Raw genomic sequence first — 17,151 nt, forward strand, 5'->3', positions numbered from 1 at the left:
AAAAAAAAAAATTAGCAGTTTAATTCAATTCATGCATCTACAGACATCATATGAACATAGTAGTCATTCAACACTCATTCCCCTTTATTGATACTATGGTCTGCATCGTCTCCATAGTGGAAAGATTTATTTATATATTTCCTGAAGACCACAAGCTCTAAAGATAAGGCTTAAAGAGCCTGTTTATCTCATTTATGTCCCCTGCAGCTCAGACAGTGTGGTTAAAACTTTTTTTTTTAAAGATTTAAGTGTTTTTCATGAACCAAACAAAAGGTTATCTATCAGCATATGTGTTCTTTTTTTCTTATCTGAGCATACGTCCGTTTTTTATTATGTTACGCAAAACACCAAGTATGCAGATTGTTGCTCATAAGCACTTATGTTAGATACATTTAAAGGTGTCTATTGTGAGTGTGCTTCAACAACTAAAGGACAGAGTGGCTCTAAATGCTCTGTTAATTCTTCTATTGTTACCTTCAAGGCATGGTTGTCATTCCTCAAAACTGAAAAGAAACCAAAGAGGAGAGACTGATCCAGTGCTGAAATCAATTGAGTCCAAAACCACATGATAGAGGGTTTCACTCCTGTTTTCTACAGAGCTAATGGAAAATTCAGGATTCAGGTAATGGGAAGCTGAAACTAACTCCTAACCTGAGGGAACCCAAGATTTGCTTTTTCAAACAGCCGCTACCTACAGCACTGGAGCAGTTCATGCTAACGCTGTTCTATGCATTAATTAAGCCATGGTTATGTTTGCTTTAGGCAGTTATTGCTATCCACACAGCTTTATCCTTAAGAAAGTAAAAGAGGCAGTAAAAAAGAAAAGCAGTTTTCTGCCTGTCTGTCTGACTGCTTCAAACTTTCCTGTTTTTCTTAATTGACTGCAAAACAACATAAAAATAAGTGAAAATGTCTTAGATTAAGTGTATTTAACCTTAATTTGAGCAGGTAAATAAAATGATTTGCCAATAGAATTAGTTTGGTTTACTCTTAAAATAAGGTAATTAGATTATATGCACTTGGAAAAAGAAAATGTAGTTGCTTTTTATTATTTTAAGTCTAAATAGTTTTGTTCCATTGGCAAAGTGTCTCACTTACCTCCTCGATTCAAGAATAAATGCACTTATTTTAAGAAAAATTACCTATTGAGGTTTTTTTTCTAGTGTTTTTGTTATGGTTTGAAGTGCATATTGGTAAAGTGTGCCCACGTAGATAATGGAGTTTTAAAATTATCCAACTTAAAGACCAATTTAAAAAAAGATCTTAATTAAAACCCCAGGTTAGCTTTTTAAGTGCCAACAGCAAAAATATCTATTGTGCTTCGTTTTCAACAAGGTGGTCAGTATGACAAATAAATACAGCACAGGTCCTGTGTACCTGTTTCAAAGAGCAAGAACACTGGTGTCGCACTGCTTCAAACATCCTTTTCCTGTGTAAATAATAACTCTCCTCTTTAGAAATATCCAGTCAGTTATAACATGGTGAATGTTGTTAGGTTCATAACACATTGCATGAACTGCTTTGACAGTAGTGTTTTTTTAGGAAGCAGGAAGTTCATTTTTGTCTTGTTCCCTTCTAGTTAGTTCCTAGCTCCAGCCTTTATAACCAGCTAACTTAGATTTCAGTCATATGACAAAGCCAAGAGACTTGTTATACTTCAGATACATTACCAAAAATACTGAACTTTCCCTTTAACCAACATTGGTATGCATTACTTCAATGCTCTGTAGACATTTACCATCTTTTTAAACTGAGGCAGATGCTCTTCTCATAATTACTCTGTTTGTCCCTTTTTGTTTGGAGTCTCCAAAGAAGTCGTCTGATTGGCACAAAAGCACAGCTGCAGCATATAGGGTTTGTAGGAACAGTCTTGAGCTCTGATGGCAATGAAACTATTACATTTTTAGGAATCAGTTCAAGAATCCTCTTGAAAAGGTTTATTATTGGCAAATTGTTTGTGTTTGTTCATCTAGTGTGCTCTATAAGTGTTAAAAGATGAGTGTGCTCTCAGGTAACAAGGTGATTCAGCCACTTGAGTGTAGCTACAAAAATGAATATCTGTGCTTGCTTATTGTGCTGGAAATCCTCCCTTTCCAAAATATAGATATATTTTCTAAAGATGAATGTCCAAGGTAAACAATTTTTTACAGACAAAGCATTGGAAAAGTACAAAAATTGATAAAGTAAACACGTTAATATTGCAGGACAAGGTTTTCCTGTCATAGTAAACAAAAAAGGCCTGAGTATCCGGTTGTGCTTTCTGTAAATCAGTTTCATAAAAAGAGAAAAGGTGTAATGGGCAAAGATAACACCAACAAGAAATACCAAGTTGGCATCATTTGTGTTCAGTATAATCCTTATGTTTCATTCAGGGTGATATATTTCCATATCTCTATATATTAGAGTTATCTTTCACTTTTTTAGCTATAAAAATTACTTTTAATTTCATTGGCATCATGAATTTACTTTGGGGAATAAAATTAAAAAGTGCTACGTAAAGTTTAATTTTTAGAACAGGGATTTTAGGGGCAACACAGCTGAATAAAAATAGTCAGTGTGTTGCAAATAGAAAAAGCGACAAGTAGTGCTAGGGGTTCTGCAAACGGGTTGATTTTATAGCCGTTTGATCCCTGTAGTAATTTTTCTCTCCACACAAATAAATTAGTTTTGAAATCTCTCTCAACGCGTGAAAGAGGAAAGTCAATTTTCTTCACAGAAGAAAAGGGAAAACAAATACTGGCTTTATGGGATAATCTTTGCAATATAATATTTCCATGTGAAGAGGCTCAGAGTTATTTCCCTATGGCCTGTTTACAAGGTAGGCAATGGATAAAATATTAAGAATTTAATGATTTTTTTTCAAAAGATACTTGCTTTAATACAGATAGCAATTTTCTGAATTAACAGGGATTCCCAATTTGATGAAAGGGCACCACCTTTATGAGACATACAAGACAGCCTCAGTATGTGTAAAATACCACCAGTTTGTTGCTTTTCATATAAACATACAAATGAAACTTGTTACTAAAAATATTTGTCCAGTTTTTTCATCTCCTCCTTCCTCCCCAAGCCTTGAAGCATGTTGTGCAAGTATCTGCTATTCAGGATATGACTGAACTCTAACAGGTGAGGTATGACTCTGTTATCAGCTCACAGTTAAGTGAATTAGTATAACATATCAGTCAGATAGACAAAAATACAAAAAGTTTTTTAAAGGGACTAATAATAGAAAATAAAAAAAAAACTACATAAAAAAACATTAGTAGTTCTGTTCACGTGACTTTTCATTTACTCTTCTGTTTTATCACCAGATAGCAAAGCTCGTGGAGCCCAGGAGCAGGGGGATCTCTACGCTGCCATTATTCATGTTTCCTTGGTTCCTCCTCATCAAGCGTGCACTCCGCAGCAGAACCATTAGCGGCTGAGGTTACCTGCAAGCAATGAGCAGCAAGATTTAAGCACCACAGGTTAAAAAAGTCAGATAGCCTCTAAACCTAAAAGCAGTTTTGATCATTTTTATGGTTCTATTAAAAAATATGTAATACGTACAGTAATATGTAACTTTAGCAGATAGATTACTTTGCATCTCTATTTATGATAAGTCAAGAGTAGTTTTTCATTAGATCTAAAGCTAATGACTCGGAAGAGAGAAGCAAAAGTTGACTTTTGCAGACTTTTTCTATAAATTCTATTTTATAAATCTTTAAAATGCTTTCATATTGAATTTGGTCATTAAACGGCCATTGATAAGCATTTGCATACAAACATTATAGAAAGGTAAATGTTCATAATAGAGCATTTGTAGTATTTGTCACTATTAGCAGAAGCCTTAATTTAATAAATTGGAGACTTGATATGAGTTAGCTGATATGGCAAGATATATACTGCATATAAACCAACTTCAGAAATTCTAAACTAAAACATTTGATCCGAAGATAAATATAAAAAAAATTGCATGTTTTTCCACAAGTAAATTCTTCATTTAATCAATTTTCCATGAGGGAACAAAATTATCTGTCAGAAAAATAGGTCTGAAAGGAGTTTTTTAAAAACCAAAAAGGTATCAGTGTATATTTATTTAAAAAATTCCTGTATCTATTTTTGTTGCATGCAGACTTGCACATAAGTTTTAAAAAACCCTGATTTAATTTCACGTTTCTTTCAAGCCATCAGTTTTTTTCCCCCTAAAACTAAAGGCCTCTTATAAGTGTATTTTCTTGGGTTTTATTTCTGTCTTTACAGATTTTAAATAATTGCCTCTATTTTGGGCAGAGCAGCCTCTTGTGTTGTATTATCAAGTGTATGCAAATGATAAGTCCAAATACAGTTTAATATCATTAATTTAATTAATGTGACTTATTTGTATAAATTTCAGAAACACATAGTTTAAAGATATCTACTTATGTCAAAGTACCAAATGACATACTTGGAATTAACTTTAGTGTTTTCTTATTTTCTGTTTTGAGTAGATACATCAGTTATACTATGAACTAGCAGTCATGAATTATTAATGACAATGTTAAGCATTAAGCCAAAATATATTTGTCTAGAAGTTATTACAGAAAAAGCTGCCATATCTAAAATTGGACTAATAATAACTAGACTCAAATAGAATCGGTTGGTAAAAAATAACCTGAATGGCCTTCTCAAAACCCAAACATTTATCACTTCTGAAAACATTTTTTTAAGATAATTAAAAATACTTTTTGGCATGATAGTAATTGGGCAGTTTTGCACAGAACTGTAATATTTTGACTATTTTTCTTACTCTCTTACTAAATATTTATTTTAATTTACATCAAAACAACATGTAGAATTAGAAAAAAGCACAAATACTGGAAGTAGCACACCTTTGAGTTCCGGCTATACTTATTCAAAAATATCCTAAAATGAACAACATTGAATGGGTTTTTGTTTTTTACATATTTATAATGTTGCTTAGCAACTCAATTCATCCTCCTAAAAGCCTCATCAACATAGTTCCTCTACCAAGGTATGCAAGTGTCAGGGAACTAGCTATTTCCGGCTGCAACCAATGATAACACATCTACAGGTGTGATTTTTACCTGTTTTACATTAGAATTATCGCAGCTTTACATTGATTTGGCCTAGCTCTCAAAGTTAGGAGAAATAAATTGTGTTCGAGTATTTAAACCCTGCAAGGAAACAACTCACTCAAGTGTGATTGCGAGGTGTGCACCAGTAATATATGAACTGCTAATTATGCAACATTTCCTGTGACTACACTTTAATCCAAGGTTAAATGGATGACAGCAAATATGATCAGCCACAACAAGATAAAGTGAAGTTAAGCCTTGAGATATCTTGTTGAATTACTTATTTAGACTTTATTTTGAAAATCTATTTTGAAGTTATGATACAAAGGAAACCTCTTAATAAACGTTATTTTATTAAGGAATAGTGTCTTTCAAAATCACAAGTCACCATAGAGCGGGGCTTCCCTGCTCAAACACAGCTGATTCAAATGACTTAATTACTTCTAAGTGGTAACGAGCCCCTCATTTGATTCAGCTTGATTCAAAATGGTGAAGTCAAATGTAATCTGTAAAGTCTGCAAGGTCCACCTCTGTCATAAAGCTAAATGTAACTGCTCCATAGAATACCACCAGTAATCTAATGTTTCATACCGTGTGTGTGATATGTTAGCTACTGTAAATTAAGTTAAAAAAAAAGTGAAGTTGAAAATGTAGCTTAACTAACTAAAAAAGTAAAAAAGAACATTTAAAAAGTTAATTAGCTAAGTTTAACAGTAAAAAATTAAGTTCCAGGATCTGTATTAATGTTCTGATATGTTTCTTTCTTTCTGTAGGTGTTTTTCACGAATTTCTATATAAAGCACTTTGGATTTTCTTTAACGATATTAGGTGAAATTGTTATTTTTGGTAATTACATTAGCCTTGATTTTTGGCCTGAAAATTCCTGTGTTAATGTTAGAAAAGTAATAAGTTCTTGTTCTGTCCTTAAATAAAACTCTTGACTTGAAATTTTGAATTTCAAAGTATTCCACTGAGTGCCCTGTAAAGGGTTAAACACAAAAGCAGCTATTCCAGAAGAGTAAACGTAGTGCATTTACCTGGTTCACTTGTGAAAGAAACAGCATGTGCATCTCAGCTTAAGTTGGGCATACACTGTGTGATTTTTTTCAGTCGTTGCACGCAGGTACAGCTCACACTGTTTCATCGTACAGTGTGAGTTCACAGCTCACGATGTATATTCTCACACTGTGCGGCCCGACGCTCTGATGCTCACAAGTCTAAAAACCACGTCGGACTCAGCTCCGCAGTGAGATGGAGCTACTCTGACTCGTCTATCCGGAAGCTAAACCAGTAGAAAAGGAACATGAAGTTCACTAGAGTGAAACGCGCTGCCTTGGAAATGTGCAATTTTGTGCTGAAAGCACGTATTTGGACAAAGACATGGCTGAGCAAACGTGGCTACTACGGTCTGTCAATTTTACAGAAATAACTCCATTTACTCGCCACCCGCCATGCTTCTGTGTCTTCATCTGAGAGGCAGAAGAAGAAACAGCGTCCTTGTTTGCACACTGAGCGATTTGTCCACGACGGTCAACTGAAACGGTCAACTCCCTACTTCATGATTCCTGATTGGGAGGTGGTCGTGAGAGGCTGATCAGTCTTCATTACACCCTGCATAATAGATGCACGATCAGGCTGAGATTGGGAAATACTCGCATAACAGCAAAGTTGCCCGGAAAAGGGCAAAAAAATCACACAGTGTAAGCCCGGTTTTACAAAGGTGAAGTGTAAAGCAAGCAGAAACAAAGCAAATCTACAGAATGAGCATGCAGCTGGAGGGTTATATAGAGGTCTCTAAGTCAGAAAGTGTTAATTGTACCTTGCATTCATCTACTAAGACAGAACAGTTAGTGTTAGCAGTAGCAGCTGTGGTAGCAGTTGTGGTTAAAACGCACTGGTTGGAATTATTTTCGTGGTGGTTCTTCATATCATCATAATAGGACGGGGTCTTTGTCATCATTTCAATGTCGTCCGATTTAGCCATGTGTGCATCTAGCTCATCCAGCTCTGCTTTGGATAGATGGTACACAATGCCTGCACCATAGGAGTCGCCAACCACATTCACCGAGGTCCTGAATCGATCCCTGAGGAGAGCAAACCATGTCATTAAAACACATCATCATATTTCATTAAGAACATCTATGTAAGAATAAAAAAAACAAATTAACAATGTCATCATGCTTCTATTAGACTCACAACAGCCAGTCAACAGCAACCAGCAGACTGATATCCTGAGTTGGCAAGCCGACAGCAGTAAGGATCAATAGCATGGTCACCAGGCCAGCACTGGGAATACTGGCCGCTCCCACACTGGCCAGGGTGGCTGTTAGACTAAAAAAAAAAAAAAAAAAAAGAGGAATTATTCCCTGGATTTATTCAGAAAATTAGCTACACTTAATTAATCAAATCTCCTAATATATAAAGCCAGTATGTTAACAATTTTTTCCCCTTATAAATTTCCTCTGTTGTTGCCCTATTGTCATCTTTGAATAATTCAGATCTTCAGAGAAAATACAAAATTCAGTTTTGAAATGCAGTTTTTCAAGGGGAAGAAACTATAAAAAAAAACCCCTATCAAACCTCTTAAAGTCCATGCTAATGTGCCATCCTTTGCAAGACAGTTGGTGGGAGGGTGGAGGATCAGCCCATTAAGATATTCAGGACTGTTATAATTTAGCCACTCTTGAAGGTGTCAAGCATGTCTACACACTACCCTTTTGCTTTAAGTCACTATTAGTATTGGGATTTTTTTTCCCTCACTGTATAATTGTATTTACGAAGGTTAAATCTTCATAATCTCAAACATTTAAGTGGGATTGAAAAGCTTACACAGAAGAAACACGTATAATGAGAAAATTCAAACTTTGTCTTTATTCAGGATCTCTTTAGCCTGCATAAAGAAAATCCCCTGGAGAGAACCAAATTTTGCTCCAAAATGGGAAATATGACATGTTTAATTTTAGGCTTCATTGATTTATGTGCCATAAAAGTGTCAAAGTGAGGGTCATCCATCTTAAGCACACCATGTGTAGAGTCTTTTGGCAAAGATTAATGAAAGAGAGCAAATGCCCGCTGTTTTTCTTCCTGCCTGCCATGAGGCTTGACACTGTGGCTGCCTCTCCATGCTGGTTTATTTGCTTCATTTTAATTGTCCTGTTTACTGGTAATATATGGTCTGGCTACAGCTCAGACCCTAGAAACTTAGTTTACAAACAACAGGCTTTTAACCCTGAATCACATAAAATAAATTCTAGCATAAAATAGTGTTTATCTCACCTGACTGTGACAATCTGGCCAGGGTCAAGATACACACCATTCATCTGGGCAATAAAGATTGCAGCCACAGCCTCATACAGAGCAGTTCCATCCATATTGATGGTGGCACCTACTGGGAGTACAAAACGAGTGACTCTTTTGTCAATGCCCAAATTCTCCTCCAGGCAGCGGAAGGTGACAGGCAGTGTACCAGCACTAGAGATAAAAGCAGGAACAAGAAGGACTATAAATACACACTCAAACCACAGGAAAATAATTTGTACACAAAAAAATGACTTATTCATTTGTTCACTCATTCATTGGTATTCATTCTAACCTGGAAGCTGTCCCCAGAGCAGTGATCCAGGCCTGGAAGATTCCCAAGAAAAAGGTGAAGGGGTTTTTCCTTGTGATGACAAAGTAGATGCTGGGCAGGAAGATTGCTCCGTGGATGATGAGGCCAATAATTACAGTCACCATATACATGCCAAGCTGCCTGGCTACCACTTCCAAGTCCTTAATGGAGATGATCTTGCCACAAATCAGACAGGCAATACCAAAGGGAGAGTACCTTATGAGATGAAAAAGAGTTTTCTATTACTTTGAAATTAAAATATGGGAAAATCCAAAAAAGTTGTAGTACTGTTTAAATGATCAAAAATAACATGAAATTAAAGAGTTTGCTCTCGCTACTTTGGAAGGTTCACTTGTTATCGTGTTTGATACCCCTGTGAAAATCTCCTTACTGTGTAATGCTATCTCAAAGTTGACTTTATTTTTCTGAAATTGTATTGATGAACCTGTTGACGTGACAACCACAGGTCATGCTTTCCATAAAACTGGCTTTTATGGAAGAGTCGCACTTTGGCACAAGCCATGCAGGGGACAAAGCAAACATATGGAAGAAAGTTTGCTTTTGTGTATGAATACAAAATGGACCTTTTTAAATTTTATGAAAAAACACATTTTTGCATATTTAGAGGATAGGAAACATTAGATATCAAGCCAGAGCTTCGATGGAATGGTTTAGATCAAACCCTATCTAACTGTCAGAAAAACACGACCTAACTCCAAGGTTCTTTCCCATCGAGTACCTAAAGGGATGGCTGAAAAATATAAATTAAAAAATGATCTCCATTTAATTCCACTGACCTTGAGATCATTGGGAAAGTAAACATGCCAGACATCTCTAGATGTATAAAGGACTACCACACTTTGCTGCACTGAGAGATGGAAGTGTTTACACTCTCTCATGCCAAAATATTGAATCTGGATGCCTTTTATTTGTGAAAAAAAAAAGCATCTAAAAAAAAAATTATTTACCGATTAATTTATTTTAAAATAAGTGTGAAATTTAAATGGGTCAAAAAAAAAAAACTTAATGAGGGATACCAACCACATGATCATGATGACAAGTTTCATCACAATCTCATTGAGGATATTGAAGAATTCAATCATGAGTCTGGCCTTCTCGCCCATCTTTCCCATGCAGATGCCAAATGCAATAAAGAAACCAATCAGACCTGTGACAGAAAAGTATGAATGCATCAGACCTTGCATTACAGCAATGCAGGGTTAGCTCATCAGCTAGCTTCGGCAGGAAGAAAGCAGAAAAGCATGATCTAAATATCTTAACAATTTCCCTTATTAAAGATATTTACAATGCCAAGTCCAACAAAAAAAAAATTCTGAAGATGACTTGTTCTATGTTGATGAAAATGCCGCAACAGCAGAAAAATGAAAACCTCTCCATCACAAGTAGCTTGGTTCTCTCTGCCTATTAAGTTTTAGCACACACTTGAAATGACTGGCATGGCAGCAGGATGATCCTGGCATAAATTGGATGAACATTTCAATGGTAATAATGTTTGCAGTGCATTAATGATGTCCCAGGCTTACATACCCAAAACATTCATGCCACTTTTGAACTGAAGGGACTTTTTGATGATGAACTGAGGCTCCTTGGTAATGTTAGCAACCAGTCCCTCCACAGTAGTGACATTGACTTCCTCTTCAACAGCAATTTCCACTTTTTTTGTAACTGTTTGGATCTGAAAAATATTCATACAAAGCATTAGGGCTCCCTTATTGGTTTACTAATGTTTTATTACCAAATCTTAACACAAAGTTAAATTTAATGTTTAAAAAATGTATATTTAGACTGTAATATTTCTCTAAATTAGATTTTTTTACTGAAATTAACAGTAAGTTCAGTGTGCTATTTGAAAGCAGCCAATTTTATTCCTATCAGAATATATCCTGCTCTGTCCCTCGGTAGATGGGCACTCATGTGTCAAATGTTTACTTAGAAGGGTTAGAAGAAACAAATAAAAAGTATGGACTGGCGACCTGTCCAGGGAGTACCCCACCTCTCGCCTGTAGACAGCTGGTGATAGGCACCAGCACCCCTAACGACCCCACTTGGGATTAAGCATGCCAGAAAATGGATGGATGGAAATAGAAAGTAAAAAAATCCCTCTCTGCCTGAGATCCTTGCAGTAATATTTGTCTGATTTATACTGTATGTGTATACCGTAAATTCTCTAATATTGGCCTGTATTCCAATAGCGGCCGGGTCTCTAATAATGGCCGGTCTCGCTGTCAGAGGAGGTAAATAATGGCCGGTCTCTAATACAGGCCGGGGCTATAAACGTTTTTTCTGGGCATACCTCAACATTATACTTGTGGTAGTAAGTAACATACAAGTACCACAGCCCTGCGCAGCTGAACGACAAGCCCTGCTGCTGCCCGTCTGCGCGAGGAAGAGAACAGACACGCAGCAGAACAGGAGGAGCAGCGCAAGTGATGAGGAGATTAAAGGGAGAGATGAAGAGGAGGAGGAAACTGAGGAGGAGAATTAAACAGAATTGGAGGATTTTTATATTTTTTTTTTTTTACTTCAAACCAAGCGAGACATGGTAACTACTTTTTCAATAAATGAACCTAGTGTTTTATAGGTTCAAATAGACACAAAATCTCATTTTTATTCATTCCACTGGTAGTCTGTTTTGCTCAAATAGCAATAGAGGCCTGTCTCTAATACTGGCCTCTATCCAATAAAGGCCTGGACCGCGATGCACTTGAGTGAAATAAAGGCCCGGGCCTATATTAGAGAATTTACGGTAGCTATTATTTGCATGAAAGTGCAATAGTTATGTTGCAAAAGTCCTGCATGTTAAAATCTGCAAATGCTCCCAGTGTAAACTAGTGACGGTACAGCTAATATAATCTGTATCACGTAATCTGCATGGTTAAGTAAACAGCTTCACAGCTTTTGTCTTTGTCATGATCTGCGATTCTGGACTTTTTCATTCTGTGTACGTTTTCATTTTGGGTTGTCAGTTATGCTTTATTTTATGCTATTCTGGATTGTCAAGAGTTAATAAATTTTGGGGTTCTTAGTTTTACTCTTTTCAGCATTTTTGCTATTATTTATTCCTTGGTCTAGTTTCAGTTAGTTATTCTTTCTCTTATCCTTAGCCTATGTTTGTCATGGCTTCGGTTATCTCCAGTCCCTTCTCCTATCTTCTTGTTTTCCCCTTGGTTATTCCTTTATTTGTAGTCATTAGTTTTATTCCCCCTCAGCCTAATTTAAGTTAATTTCCAGTTACAGTTAAACCCTGTTTTCCCTGGTTACTCTTTGTTGCCTCCTAATGCCCCTTTCCTTTTCCCTTAGCTCCTTTCTAGCTCCTTCTGTCCAAACCTGCTCCCAATTAACTTGTTACTCCACTCTTTGTTCTGTCTCCTATATATAATCCTCACTCAGCAGTTCATCAGTGCTGGATTCTCTTCATTATCTTACTCCTCATGTGTGTTTCTCCCTGGCATCTCCTGGTTCTTGGTTTCCTGCACTGTTTTTGGATTTATGCTTCTGTTATAATTTGTTTCTAAATTAAATCTGCAAGAACTCATCTCTGCCTCCTACTACTCTGCATTTGGGTCCTCAACAACATCCACCAACCTTGACAGTCTTAAGCCAACTTATTTCTATAATAGATTTTTCCCCCTCCAGTTTAACATACTTTAAATTAAGAAAAGCCAATTCCCAAATTATATTGGACCCTTTCAAAATTCTAACCAAAATATAATCTTATCTGTTACCTGTTGGAAGCAGGCCTGAACTAGATTCTCTGGGAAAAGATTCCTTATCAGATCAAAGAAGGCATCCAAGCTGGACACATCATCATTTTTCTCGCCCTCGCCAAGATTCTCCTTCAGCTTGGGGTTACCGGGGTGGATGGCTAACACCAGGATGACACCCAGAACAGCAGCGATAACTGTGGTGGACATGTAGTAGACCATAGCTCTGGTACCCAGGCGACCACTAGATTTAGCATCCAGACCAGCCAAACCTGCAGCGGACATCATTAAGATGTTAGAAGAAAACAGATAAAACAGCCTATAATAATTTAATTACAAATTAATTTGTGGATTATATGATCCAAATTAAGTATAATACAGAAATACTACAATAGACAAAATCGAAGGAAAAAAAATACTTTCACTCTACATGAGCTATGCTGTTTTTTTTTTTATACAATTAAAAGTTTGTGGTCATAATAGCTCGGTTTTCACCTGTAATTAAACTGGAGATAATGAGAGGCAAGATCAACATCTTTAGCATCCTCATCAGGATATCTCCAGGAAAGGCGATCACCATGACAATATCTGGATGAATGGGAGAAGCAACACGCAGCAACATCCCTGCTACAGCTCCCAGGATCACACCTAAAGTGAAAGAATAAGGAACATGAATAATCACTAAATGGTGATAAATTTAGCTTTAAGCGAAGAAAAAATATTCACAGTTGGAACATTTTTAATTTTTTTTTCTTTTCTTTCCTGATGTTGATATTTGTCTTTCAAGACACCTCTGTTACAACTCCCACATTCTCCAGTCAGTGGTAAACGAGATGCTATGGGTGACATTTAACAAGCAGCGTTTTGAAGATAAACTAAAACCAACTAACATCAGATTGCTTTAGAAGAACGAGCAAATCAAATTGTCGGGTTTCCTGGTTTGGCATCTTTAATCAAAGATTTTTTTGCGTTTTATTTCACAAAATTGATATACAATACATAGTCATTGAATTCCAGTTTAAATGTAAATCTCCCTATTGCACTTTTGTCTTATAAAAATGGTAGCAGTTTCACAGTGGTTTACTCAGATTGTAAACCATAGAGGTGTTTCAATATTCTATAAGCTTCTCATGGGAACACTTGTACACTGGACATACTTTATTGCTTCAGCTACTCTGTCAAGATATTTGACAGCTAACCAGCCTGTGGGGCTCTGGGTAGTTGTACATATTTTATGTAGCTGAAACTAAATATTTCCATAGAGAGGATAAAAACTCTGTCACTTTCTCTTCTGCACCAGGTAAGAATAGAAGAATAGAATATAATGGAAAATCCCTTTATTGTTCAACAATGTGGAAATTCTGGTGTTTACAGCAGCGAAAAGATTTTAGAAAAAATGGTCACACAAATATGAACCTTAGAAAAATGTATAAGAATAACATAATAGTGAAGAGTTAAAAGATAAACAATAAAATACTGTACTGTAAAGTGTTTTGTAAAAGTAAACAGACCCACTTTCTGTGACTTTTTGAATGGATAAAGTTTTTTCTCAGCCCCCTTCTCTCAAAATCCTAACCAGCTCCCGCAACGGTCAGTTAAAGAAATATAAATTAACAGAAAAGTTTGAAATTAAGATTGTTGAACTGTTGATTGTTGAAACACGTGCTTTCCATCGCCAACTATCAAAATCACTGCTAATTACGCTTTATCAACAGATCATTTAACAAATAGGAAACAAATATTTATATCAGGAATCACTCTGGTTTTGCTGGGAACTTTATAAATTACAATTCTTTTTTATTTTAACTGTTAAAAGTTGAATTTTGTCTGACATCCTTATTAAGTATGAGTTTGTTCCTTATGTATGTCAAATTATTGCTTTTTCCCTCCTCCTTCACTCACAAGATTATCCACAAAGCAGAGACAGATGTACTCACTATATCAATGGCCAATTTCTGCATTAATTATTTTAAATGGTCTACAGTCAGTAAAAAAAAAAAAACAACTCCCAGGGCTGGCAGCGTCAGGTGGATTCTATATACTCAGCGTTCAGAATTTCTCTTTTGTTCTTTGCCTTTGTAGTCTTTTACTTCACTTTTAGGCCTTTATCTGTAATATGACAGGAAAATGATGACCCTGTCGGCTCACTTAATGAGGGTTCTGGGATGTCCCATCCATTATGTGATCATTTATAGGTTACATAGGCATGATGGTTTAACAAATCTATTTAAAGATATGTTCAACAACCCCATCCTAAATGTACTTTATCTTGTCTCACATGTTAACCACTTTGCATGCATCACCATGGGTTGTTTGGATGACAAGTGTGTGGGAAATAGCCTTTGACACAAACAGGTGGCCCCAGCTCTGCCATGGAAGGTCAGAACACCCAGTTATCATACTGTCTGGAACACTGAGAACAGATGGCGTCTCCTCCTTATTCTACAGCTAGCAGTAAAAAAAAATGCTAACAAATATCAAAGCTTTTTATCAGACTTCTAGGAATAAAAAGGGGCTTACTCACCAAGGACGGTGAGTGTGAGGAGGAGGTTCTTGAACATTTTGGAGCAGATTTGGCCACATTTGGACCGGGGCCTTGCCTCAATGGGTTCCAGGTGGCTCTCATGCATCCTCACCTCCACTTGTTTAGGCATACTGTTGGCACTGCGACAATAACAGAAGAAAAAACAAACAAACAAAAAAGAGAGGTTTTTAACACATAATAATATAATGAATAGTTGTGTTTACAATTACAAAAAATATCCTTAGATAAGCAGTACACCTTGTTTTATTGTGAATTTCACAGTGATATCTAAAAATATTACTTGATTGAAATGTTATGGTCTCTAAAAACCACATAGTGCTTAAAAGTGATGAGAGCGTGAAGCATTCAAGAGTTGCAAAGCTGTCACTTGAACACAGTTGATGGTTACTATAGCATCCAACAGATGGAAGCTGACAAAATGAGGCTGCGTAGGAAGTTCTTCCTTTTTTTTGGTCATTCAGTAAAGGAATAACCGTTTAAAAACAGTTTATTTCTCTTCAGTGCTTTATATTCAAATCCATCCATCCATCCATCCATCCATCCATCCATCCATCCATCCACCCATCCATCCATCCATCCATCCATCCATCCATCCATCCATCCATCCATCCATCCATCCATCCATCCATCCATCCATCCATCCATCCATCCATCCATCCAAATCAGGAGGTATTACAAGGAATTTGTATTTCGAATTTCTGTGAAGTTACAAAAGTACTAAGAAGTCTTTGGCTTAATTTAGGTTCTCCAAAGGGAAAGTGTGAAAACAATGATTCACAAAATATCAGGTATTAGTCAAACACCTTACATAACAGCAGAAAAACACAAAATAGGGAGTATTTAAATCTAGGATAGATTATTTTCTTACTGACTATGGATTATATAAAGCTAACTATTCACATTGTGATTCCTGCCTGTGAAGATATCTAAGGCTGGTTAAAAAAAAAAAAAGAACTACCACTCAAACCATTATTATCTTTTAATTCAACACCAAAATAGGTTACAAACACTTCTGGTCAAAAACAGGATGTACATTTTTTACTTGTGCTTTTCAAGTTTAAGCTACCTTTTGATAAGAACCTAACAACAAAACTAATTTTAATCCTGTTTAAGATTACAGATTAACACTCTCTCTAGCTTTGTGTGCCAAACATAAACTATGGGAAGACCACCTGGTTAGCCTTCTGGCAAACAGATGAAGCAGTCCCATCTACTTCTATAAATATCAAATTAATGTAGAATGCAAACAGCAGAGCACAAACACCTGCATTCTATCTATAGCTGAAGGGGTGGATAAAAAAAAATGCAGGTACATTACCAAATAATTTAACTACAAGCAGAAGGAATAATGTATTTAAATTGGACGTTCCCTTTTTCTATGCTTTTTTGTCACATTATTTTTAGCTCTGAGTAAGGAAGTGAGCAATATCTTTTCATTAGCACCTCTCCTTTCAAGACAGAGACGAATGAGGCAGGAGGTGGGAGCAGATGAATATAAAGAGGTACTGAAAGAACTGATTAATTCATGCTAAATGATTTAGTAGCATATAACAGAGAACAGACAAAATGTATATTATCATTGCTAAGTAATTTAACAAACAGTTTTATTTCAGGCAGTAATGAGATTAAACTCGGCAAAAAAAAAAGAAACTAAGAAAAAATATAATGCAAGAGAAAAAGAACATAATTAAATGTTATAGTATAGTATAGTATATTTTCACCCCAACATATGATTTCACAAAGCATTATTTCAGTAACATCCATTCTTAAATAGGATTGGGCTTATCTAATTTTAAATTTTATAGCAAAGTGTTAGACTAGAATCAAGTTGAGTTATAGGCCTATTGGGGGATAGAATGTTATAATTTAGCCATGACAAAACTGTACATTCATAGTCTCAGAATACTAAAGGGATCATTTAAAACCAATTAAAGCAAGCTAAGGGAAAGGCTGGATTAGTTGTATGTTATGACTTTCTGGAAATATTAAGAAATGTAAAAGTTTTTCATTGTATTCAAATTACCCTGTTAACAAGCAGCTTTGTAAAATTGTGTAAAGAACGGAATAGAGTATGTTATACATAAATCACTAATCTCTTTTTTGTAAGACTTGTTTTCTTTGAAAAAAATAAATAAATAATATATATATATATATATATATATATATATATATATATATATATATATATATATATATATATATATATATATATAT

At 35.7% G+C, this 17,151-nt stretch overlaps 1 protein-coding gene across 3 annotated transcripts in view; it reads right to left on the bottom strand.

Annotated features, from left to right (window-relative positions):
• Positions 1–1,176: 1,176 nt before the first annotated feature.
• The window catches only part of slc1a2b (solute carrier family 1 member 2b), a 45,798-nt gene continuing 29,823 nt past the window's right edge, over positions 1,177–17,151 (bottom strand). Inside the window, exons 2-11 of one of the 3 annotated variants that reach the window (XM_038275348.1) lie at positions 14,917–15,056; positions 12,888–13,040; positions 12,414–12,664; positions 10,216–10,363; positions 9,709–9,835; positions 8,650–8,883; positions 8,334–8,528; positions 7,254–7,388; positions 6,953–7,141; positions 1,177–3,431 (exon numbers count right to left, since the gene is read on the bottom strand). In XM_038275348.1, coding sequence (XP_038131276.1) covers positions 3,428–3,431; positions 6,953–7,141; positions 7,254–7,388; positions 8,334–8,528; positions 8,650–8,883; positions 9,709–9,835; positions 10,216–10,363; positions 12,414–12,664; positions 12,888–13,040; positions 14,917–15,056 — 1,576 coding nt within the window. In that variant the 3' untranslated portion in view covers positions 1,177–3,427. Of the gene's footprint in view, positions 3,432–6,876; positions 7,142–7,253; positions 7,389–8,333; positions 8,529–8,649; positions 8,884–9,708; positions 9,836–10,215; positions 10,364–12,413; positions 12,665–12,887; positions 13,041–14,916; positions 15,057–17,151 lie in introns of all 3 variants that reach the window. The other 2 variants (XM_038275332.1, XM_038275341.1) reach the window with 2 other exon arrangements.

Source organism: Cyprinodon tularosa, unplaced genomic scaffold (assembly GCF_016077235.1).
Source record: "Cyprinodon tularosa strain WSP-4 unplaced genomic scaffold, ASM1607723v1 ctg121, whole genome shotgun sequence".
In the NCBI taxonomy this organism is placed as follows: domain Eukaryota; kingdom Metazoa; phylum Chordata; class Actinopteri; order Cyprinodontiformes; family Cyprinodontidae; genus Cyprinodon; species Cyprinodon tularosa.